General features: G+C 45.6%; 1 protein-coding gene across 1 annotated transcript in view; it reads right to left on the reverse strand.

The window, feature by feature from the left end:
• Npl (N-acetylneuraminate pyruvate lyase) overlaps positions 1-10282 on the reverse strand; it is a 41012-nt gene that overhangs the window by 28231 nt on the left and 2499 nt on the right. The window contains exons 2-3 of the mRNA XM_021167052.2: positions 8561-8644; positions 550-623 (exon numbers count right to left, since the gene is read on the reverse strand). Coding sequence (XP_021022711.1) covers positions 550-623; positions 8561-8628 — 142 coding nt within the window. The 5' untranslated portion in view covers positions 8629-8644. The remainder of the gene's footprint in view (positions 1-549; positions 624-8560; positions 8645-10282) is intronic.

Below are 10282 nucleotides of genomic sequence, written 5' to 3' on the forward strand. Positions count from 1 at the left end.
CTCTCTCTCTCTCTCTTTCTTTCTTTCTTTCTTTCTTTCTTTCTTTCTTTCTTTCTTTCTTTCTTTCTTTCTTTCTTTCTTTCTTTCAAGACAGGGTCTCTCTGTGTGCCCCTGACTGTCCTGGAACTCACTCTGTAGACCAGGCTGCCTTTGAACTCAGAGATCTGCCTCCTCTGCCTCCTAAATGCTGGGATTAAAGGGGTGTGCCACTTTGCCAGGCCCTGTATCAGAGAGCTAAACTGTTACTTAAGCAGGCTTTGCTGTTACTCTACCCCTTTTTTCATGACCTCAAGGGTCTCTAAGACATAGTGTTTTGTCTCTAAGCGGCGGATGAAAATACTGTATTTGTTGGCACACTGCCAAATGAGGTACTCTACAAGGAATCTGTAGACCTAAAGTCAGTGAGCCTACACATCTGCAACTTTTAGTTATCCTAGCAGGCTCCTCTATGACCTGTGACACGTGCCCTATGACCTTCTAGCCAGGTGAGATCTATGACTTGCTAAGGCCTGAGCTAGACACATACAGAGAACTCTCAAGATGACTTACCGAAAATATTCTTCACCCCCTGTTCCTTCACCAGGTAATCCACATACTGACCAATGACAGGAAAGTTGATTTCTCTAAAAGACAGGGGGAAATAGGAAATAATGGATATTTAGTCTTTTTTATTTTGATGGTTATTCAACCAATCCCTGGCTCATGAACTGCTCATATTAATAATTATTAAAAATCTACTCTAGGGTAGGGTACATAGCTCAGCTGATAGATGGCTTGCCTAATATGCACAAGACAAACTGGTGGTAGTGATACATGGGGTGTGTGTGTGTGTGTGTGTGTGTGTGTGTGTGTGTGTGTGCGCGCGCGCGCGCACACACGTGTGTGTAGAGGCCACTCCCCTTTGGGGAGTCTGTCCATCATGTGGGTCCCAGGAATCGAACCAAATCATCAGGTTTGGGGGTGTGGCAGGCAAGCACCTTCCCCACTCAGCTATCTCACCAGCCTTGCCTTGCCTTGCCCTTGCCCTTGCCCTTGCCTTGCCTTCCCTTTCTGGAGAAACTTTCTGGTTCTGGTGTAACCTGAGCGAGCAATTCCCAGAGGCATTTCTGCTACTCTAATCCTATCGTAAATGCTCCAGGACTTAGAGCTAAGCATGCCTCCACAGGTTTCTACCAGCTTTCCTTTAAAAATTAAGGCCTGTTCTCTCTGTCCATCATGCCCATCACGACTACAGAGATGGCTCAGAGGTGAAGAGCACTTGCTTGTTGCTTTCTGCAGAAGACCCAGGTTTAGTTCCTAGCCCCCCTCACAGTGGCTCAGACCATCGGAGACTCTAGTTTCAATGATCTGATATCCTCTTTAGACCTCCTCAGGCAATAGCCATGCACACAGTGCACAGGCATACACAGAGGCAAAGCACTCATACATATAAACTAGAAATAAACAAGTCATTAAAGCAGAGACCTTTAACTGAGATGCTCAGGAGTGACCTCTTACTGGACCGGCCTAGGACTGAATGTCTCTAGGGTTCCAAAGGCAAATCCCCATGGGGAGAGCACGGTTTCAGAAATAACCTTCATATTCTCCTTGTCTCCACTCTTTCGGGTCTCAGCTGAGCTCTCTCAATAAGATGTGGATTTACAATGTCCAGTCCTAGGGTCTCCTGTAGCTCAGGCTGGCCTACATAGCTCAGGGAGCTATGTAGCTGCAGCTGGTCTTGAACTCCAGATGGTTCTGCCTCAGCTTCTCAACTGCTGACATCGCAGGCGTGATCTACGACAACTGGCTGAGCACCTGCATTTTAACAAACTCCCCATGTGAGCCGCCTGTACGTTTCAGTCTGAAGTGCAATGGTGACCTTGTGAAGATCTGAGACTTAAGGAGAAAATAAATGGGCTAAAAAACCTGCACTAAATGGCTCACCACTATATAAAGTTAAGTTGGCACTGGGCAGTGATGGTGAATGCCTTTAACCTCAACATTTGGGAAGCAGAGGCAGGCAGCTGTCTGCGTTCAAGGCCAGTCTGTTGAGTTCCAGGACAGTCAGGGTTACACACAGAGAGACCCTGTTTCAAAAACAAAACAAAACAAACAAACAAAAAACAAAGAAAAAGACAAATTATGGTAGGGAGGATAGCTGACCAGAGTAAAAATTCAAAGGAAAGCCAGGTGGTGAGCCTGACTGGTTACTGTTGCAGAACCACGGCTACATTGCCAAGAACACAAGAGACCTAGCTGGCCCTCATTTCTGCTTTTGTATAGGAGCTGAGGTTCCTAATTTGGGTTTAGCCTCATTATCATTCTTTTCATCTTATTCCTTAAACAACAATAAAAAAAATTGAATACATCTAAAAAACAGACATCAAAGGGTATTTCGGCCAAGGGAATAGAAACAAAGGGAGAAAAGAAGAAAGGGGGCAGATTCTGAGATGAAAGGAAAAGATACAAACAGCAAGACTGCATTGTGGGTAGTGATTGCTCATGGCCCAGGGGCAGGAAAGGGGTACTTAGGGACAAATTTAAAGCCACTAATCTAAAGTCATGAGGGAAGGAAGGGCACTTTCTATAGTGGCTCAGGTCCCAACATAACACTACCCTAGTCTGTGCTTCACAAAACTTACAAAGAAGTATTGACGTGGATACCGTATCTCCTGTGTGATATTTTGTAACTTTCACTATTATGTTAATGGAGTGAAGGAGGTTGTGTACATACAACCTGGAAGCTGTGACTAGGTTAAGAATTAAGTGCATTGGGGTTCAGACATGTGGATGGTAAACCCCAAGAAGGGATGCTGGGAAACAGCCATGGGGCTGGGCTTGGAGTGAGAGCTAGGGTGAAACTGCCTCCTCTCTCCTCCCACTATGTCCGGAGCTGTCATCATGTCTGGCTCTGTCCTGGCACAAGCCTCTTTCTAGGGAGCTGGTAGTGCCCTGGAGCAGATGTAGGCAGGTAAAAGCCAAATTTCTTCTCCTTCCTCTGTGAACTTCACAGTTTTGTTCTGTTTTTGGCTCAGCGGGAAGGGGTTCTCTCTATACTCACCCCCTTCCCTGCCACAAGCCTTCTGGTTGCCCTGGGTGACAATTCTCCTTGGGTTCCTAGGAGATGCATTATCTATCTTCTTAAGAAGAGAGCGAAGTCTGGGGATGCTTTTAAATGCCTTTAGGAATGGTACCGACGCTCGCATTTCTAGGTCAGTGGAAGAATTGTCTAGAAAAGGCTCTCAGCCTATGCCCCCTTTGGAAAGGCTGGAGAGGGACAATCCTTTAGAACAACTTCTGTTTGACTTTCCCAGTGTTAAAACTTTTGCATAGAGGACTTTTTTGGGCTGGGGACTTAGCTTAGTTGGTGAAATATTTACCTTGAAGACAAAAGGACCTGAGTGTGATGCACAGAACTGATGTAACAATACACCAGTGCTGAGAGGTGGCAGCAGACCCCTGGGACTCACTGGCCAGCCAGCCTAGCCTACTTGTCGATTTCCAGGCCAGTGAGACTCCACTTCAAAAAATAAGGTGAATGGCACCCAGGGAACAATATTTTGAGGTTGTTTTTCTGCTTTCCATATGTACATGGACAACACACACACACACTGTGAGACCCCGACTTAGAGCATTTCTCCCTGGAAGGTAAAGCCCCTGAATGTTCCCCAAGCTTGTCTTCCCTGATCTTTAAAAATACAGCTAAAAAGAAGCTCTGTGTGGTTTTCTCTCGGGACACTGGGGTCTGGCCAGCTCACCCCGGGACTTGAGTGGAGGGCCAGCTTCGGGGGTCTTACAACACATACACACACATACACACAAACACACACACACCACTCGATCATGTACACCCACAAATGACTGAAAAGCCATGTATCTAAGAAGGCTAGGGCTGACTTTTTCTGAGACAGCGTTTCAGAACGTAACCCTGGCTGCTAGCATTTTGTCTAAGCTCTGCCCCAGTTACCTGGCAACAGCCATGCATGTCTGACTGACTCACTATAAGAGGAGCTACTTGCCCCCTCCTCTCTCTCTTGCTTACTTGCCTGCTTGCTCTCACTCTGTCTTCTCGCCCCTCTCCCCGCTCCATGTGCCCAAGGCTGGCCTCTATTCCTCTACTCTCTCTCTCTCTGCCTTTCTCTACCTCTACTACCATCTCAACTCTTCTGCCCAAGTTCTGAATAAACTATTCTATACTATACCATTGTGTAGCTGGTCCCTCAGGGGGAAAGGATGCCTCAGCATGGGCCTGCGGAGGCACCCCCTTGCCCCACACCTGACTGCATCTCCACCAAACATGTTCCTTTTCTCTTTATTTTTATACAACACAACATTTGGTGCTGAGCATATTCCTTCTCTATTTTTATACAACACAACACTGGCTCTCCTAGACAGGTCTCTCAATAGCCTTGGCTGTCCGGGAACTCACTAGGTAGACAGGGCTGTGAGCTAACTCACAGGGATCAGCCAGCCTCTGCCCCCAGTATGCTGGGATTACAGGTGTAGGCTACCAGTAGGGCTAATTTGTCAAAGGGGAAGATCAGTATCTGTCCTGTTAGAGGTTCCATGTCCAGGCAACCACCTCAGGCCTTTCTTGCTTGCTGTAGGTTGTAAGTCTACAGCCCTTGACCAAGACACCCAGGAGTACATTCACAAGCGGACCCAGGGCATGTAAGGTGGCTCAGCAGAGAAAGGGCACTTGTCACAGCCAAGTGATGGCGTTTGATGGAGAGAAATGAAACTTTTTTTTTTTTTTTCTATTTAGGTTTTTTGAGACAGAGTTGCTCTGTGTAGCTCTGGCTATCCTCAAACTTAGTCTGTAGACCAGGCTGGCCTCAGAGAACTCAGAGATCTACCTGACTCTGTCTGAGATGAAAAGCATGCACCACCAGTGAACAATGAAACCTTGGGCTGAAGAAATGGCTCAGCGGTTAAGAGCACTGACTGCTCTTTCGAAGATCCTGAGTTCAAATCCCAGCAACCACATGGTGGCTCACAACCATTCCTAATGAGATCTGATGCCCTCTTCTGGGGTGTCTGAAGATAGCTACAGTTTATTTACATATAATAGATAAATCTTTGGGCCAGAGTGAGCTGGGCCAGAGAGAGAAGAAAAAGTGTCTGAAGACAGCTACAGTGTACTTACATATAATAAATACATCTTTTCTTTTTATAATTTTTTTTTAAAGATTTATTTATTATATGTAAGTACACTGTAGCTGTCTTCAGACACTCCAGAAGAGGGCGCCAGATCTCGTTGCGGATGGTTGTGAGCCACCATGTGGTTGCTGGGATTTGAACTCTGGACCTTCGGAAGAGCAGTCGGGTGCTCTTACCCACTGAGCCATCTCACCAGCCCCTAATAAATACATCTTTAAAACAAAAAGAAAAAAATGAAACATTTTCCCTTGACATTTGGCCTTTTCTCACACCCTGCCCCCTTTTTATTGTTTTTCTCTCTCCTGTCCTGAGGAACCAGGACTACAGGTCCTTGTTTTCTTTTTAAAAATTTATTTATTTTATGTGAGTACACTATAGCTGTCTTCAGACACACCAGAAGAGAGCATCAGATCTCATTACAGATGGTTGTGAGCCACCTTGTGGTTGCTGGGAATCGAACTCAGGACTTCTGGAAGAGCAGACAGTGCTCTTAACCTCTGAGCCATCTCTCCAGCCCTGGTACATGTTATTGTACCTAGAAAAAAGTGACTTTTAAAAATTGTTGTAGCACTGACATAGAGCTACAGGTCCCTGGTGGAGCTGTCAAGATGAAACTGGACTGTGTAGATGAAATGCCCATCATGATGGCTGGCACCCAATGTCTGCTCAACCAAATACTCGCTTCCCTTCTCTCTTTTATTTGTCTGCCACCATTAGTCATCCCTGTGGTACATTGGCTGGTGAAAGTCAACTTTGTTAGATGCTGAAGGTGTAAAGATAAATAAGACACTTATCAAAGGGCATCAGATGCCTGGGACTTAGCTACACACAGTTGTGAGATGCCATGTGGGTACTAGGACTTTAACTCAGGTCCTCTGGAAGAGTAGCCAGTGCCTTAACCACTGAGCCATCTCTCTAGTCCCTATAAGAGTATTTTGATGGAGCAAGTGATGAGAGAAAAGAGTCAACATAGCTCAGTCTGTCTGTCCCTGCACTCACTGAGCAAGGGTGAACTTCAACCTATTCTCTCGCCTTTCTCTCCCAAGAGCTGACTTTACAGGTTTGCAAAACTACCCACTGGGCTCCAGAGACTTGCTAGTTATCACTTTGGGTCTGGGCCTTCAGATAACAGCAGACTAGGGAAGGATGCACAGCTGCTCCCAGGGTGTCCCAGATGAAAAGTAAGGCTGTCTGGAGGATACACTTCTGAGATTAATGCAGCAGGAAGTGGATGGAATGTGCTGAGCTGTGACACAGACAGGATCTCACTTGTCCAGCCTGCTCCTGTAATCACATGCCTCTTGCTTATCTATGCAACAAGTGGCTGAGGCATTGAGAAAGAGCTGATTTCAGCCTTTCCCAGAAGCTGGGAAAAGGGAGAAGTAACAAAAAACAAAGACCATTAGCCATCAGAGTGATCTACATAATACTTCAGCGCGTTAGATCCAGGAAGGATGGGAGTTTTTCATACATCTTACAAGTCTTGGGCTCCAAATATCTAAGGGACCACCTCTGAATGAGAACTAGAAGCTCTTATTAGGTTTACAAACTCAGGAATAGAACTCCCCAAAGAAAGGCCTTTTAAGGAGTATTAATTAGCCCACCTTCCTCTAATCCTTGTCTCTTGCCACAGTGACAATCCAAAGCTGTTGTTTTAAGTGCAGTGGCCAGGCACTGTAGTAAGGATTATCTTCCTAATGCTCTTCAGCTTGCAATGTAGTATGGTGACAACTCTTTTCTTACAGGAGGAGGAAGCTTAAAGAAGCCAGAATTCACCTCTGAATGGGTCAATAACAATCTGATGGGTCAATAACACTCAGATGGGGAAGTGCCCGTTCCCCTTGTGTCAGGTGTCCAAGGAGGAGTTGTGCATAGTGCAGAATCATGTATGGTGCGCACCCTCCACCCCCAGCCAATCAGTTTCTAAATGAGACTGGAAAGATGTCTGATGAGTCCACCTTGCCGATGTCTTGCTCTTTCTCGAAGCATACAGTTCTCCTCAGACACTGGTCCTTGAAAATTGTATGTCAACTTGACACAAGCTAGAGTCATTTGGAAAGAAGGACTGATGAGTTCAAGGCCAGCCTGGTCTACAGCGTGAGTTCCAGGACAGCCAGGGCTACATTCAGAGACCCTGTCTCAAAAAGAAAAAAACAAGAGCTGGAGAGATGGCTCAGCGGTTAAGAGCACTGACTGCTCTTCCAGAGGTCCCGAGTTCAATTCCCAGCAACCACATGGTGACTCACAACCATCTGTAATGAGATCTGATGCCCTCTTCTGGTGTGTCTGAAGACAGCTACAGTGTACTCATATACATAAAATAAATAAATTAATCTTTAAAAAAAGAAAGAAAGAAAGAAAGAAAGAAAGAAAGAAAGAAAGAAAGAAAGAAAGAAAGAAAGCAAGCAGATTAAGCAGGCCAGGGGAAGCAAGCCAGTAAGCAGGACCCTCCACGGCCTCTGCATCAGCTCCTGCCTTCCTTTGATGATGAACTGTGATACAAAGCATAAGCAAAATAAACCCTTTCCTTTGCTTTTGGTCATGGATTCATCACAGCAATACAAACCCTAGGAAACAGCCTGCTCTGTTTCCTTTGTGTAGTGTGTGTGTTTTGATAGATGTGTGTAGTATGATGTGGATATGTTACTGAGCCTATGTGTACATGGGTACATGCTTACATGAAGGTTGGAAGCTAACTTCATATGTCTTCTTTGATTGCTCTCTGCTATGCTTTGAGGCAATATCAGAACTAAACCTGAAGCTTTCTGACTCAGAGCTCCTCCTGTCTCTACCTCGGCCATCCTGGGATTACCTGACTTTTACACGGACACTGGCGATCTGTACCTGGGTCCTTACACTTGTGCAGCAAGCATGGTTCCAGTCAAGCCATCTCTTCAGCACCTTCCCCTCACTTTTGTTTTTCCTTTTGGTTTTTCAAGACAGGGTTTCTCTATGTATCCCTGGCTGTCCTGGAACTCACTCTGTAGAACATGACTGGCCTTGAACTCAGAAATCCACCTGCTTCTGTCTCCCAAGTGCTGGAATTAAAGGCATGCACCACCACTGCCTGGCCCTCCCCTCACTTTTCTGAGGTGAGTTCCATGATTAAACCCTAGCAGACTCCACAGTGAGCCACCCTGCTAGCCACTCAATGATGCAAAAGTCCAAAATGACAGGATCCCTAGAGGGCCTGGGACAGTACTCATGCTAAGATAGATCCTCCTCTATTCCTCCGGCCCCGTCTGGGCTTAAAGGCACCAGGAGGACTTCTTTCCCTCTCCCTTTTCCACTGTGATGATGGCCAGCCCTTTTCTGACTTAGGAGGTCAGGCACACTGCAGAAACTATCATTTGGTAAGACCACCCCAGCAGAGGTTCCAGTGACTGGGAACAGGTGCCCCTCTGGCCCCAGTAATAGTTACCCATTCTCTGTCATTGGAGTGATGGTGGCAGCAACAAGACCCCGGAGTTTCTTCTTAGGGAAGGCCATTGGGCTACTGGAAGGTCTGGAAAACACAGTGTTATTAACTCTCTTTCTTCAAGGAATGTCAATTAATGATCAAACGCCCAGGCCAAAGTTCATTCCCAGTTTGGAACTGTAAAACAAACTTATAAGATAGAAACACCCAGAACAAGTAGAGGAATGTAAAGATTTAGAACCGAACTATATTGGTGGGGAAACTTTAAAGACAAAGAGAGGGTGGGCCTGGGGAAATACTATCTGGAGGGCTTTCCATTTTAGCTACACAGAGAGCTGGAGAAACCCAGACCTCAGGAGGAAGAGGGGGAAGATCCAGCAGCAACGGTCTGGAGATATAACTCTACTCAGGGGCCTCAACTGTACGAGGCTGCAATTGCTTAAACTGAAAATAGTTAGAAGGCATTATTTCTTTCTTTTCTCAAGGTTTTTTTTTTGGCAGGGTTTCTCTGTGCTCTGTGTAGCTGTGGCTGTCCTGGAACTCACTCTGTAGACCAGGCTGGCCTCCAACTCAGAAATCCACTTGCCTCTGCCTCCCAAGTGCTAGGATCAAAGGTGTGTGCCATCACGCCCGCCTCTTCTCTCACTTTTTAAAGATTTCTTTTTATATGCATTGGTGTTCTGTCTGCATGTATGTCTGTGTGAGCGTGTCAGATCCCCTGGAACTGGAGTTACAATTGTGAGCTGTCATGTGGGTGCTGGGAATTGAACCCTGGTCCTCTGGAAGAGCAGTCAGTGCTCTTAACCATCTCTCCAGCCCCATAATTCTTTTCTCTACTCATATCTTAAGGTGGCATCCCACCAAAACCCAGTATTTAAAGGTTTCAATGAATCATTAGCTATCTCCACCAAACCAAGTATCCTCTGGTATTCTAAATCTGATATTATTTATTTTGCAGCTTCTGTAGACTTTTTTTTGGGTCTTTCTCTCTCTCAACATTTTTGTGCATGTGTCTAGGTCTACAGGGCACACACAGCACGTGTGCAGAGGTCTGAGGACAACTTGTGGGAGCTAGTTCTTTCTTTTCACAAACTCAGGTTGAACTTTTTGCCTTTTTTTTTTTCTTGAGGCAGGGTCTTTGTAAGCCATCCAGCCTCTACTCACTGTGTGTTGGAGGGTGGTCTTGAACTCCTGTTCTTTCTGTCTCTCTGGAATTATTGGCGTATGCTACCATACCCAACCTCTACTTGTAAGCTGTACATTAAAGGCATGTACCACCATGGTTTTTTTTTTTTTTTTTTTTTTTGTGGTTCAGGATGAAACCCAATTTTTTGGGTATGGTATGAACTTAGTCAACTAAGCTACACCCCAGTTAACATCTGGTTTTCTTTCTGTCTTTCTTTCTTTTCTCTTTTATTTTATTTTATTTTTTGATTTATTTATTTTATGTATATGACTACACTGTAGCTATCTTCAGACACACCAGAAGAGGGCATCAGATCCCATTACAGATGGCTGTGAGCCACCATGTGGTTGCTGGGAATTGAACTCAGGACTTCTGGAAGAGCAGATAGTGCTCTTAACTGCTGAGCCTTTGGTCCAGCCCAACACCCGGTTTTCAGCTCATGTGTGATGACTATGTAGGTGCCTGAATGAAACATTTGGACTGAAGCTGATGGCCAGTTCCCTGACAGATACACCCTGTTGGTACAGGGAGCATCATTT

This window comes from Mus caroli, chromosome 1 (assembly GCF_900094665.2).
Source record: "Mus caroli chromosome 1, CAROLI_EIJ_v1.1, whole genome shotgun sequence".
NCBI lineage: Eukaryota > Metazoa > Chordata > Mammalia > Rodentia > Muridae > Mus > Mus caroli.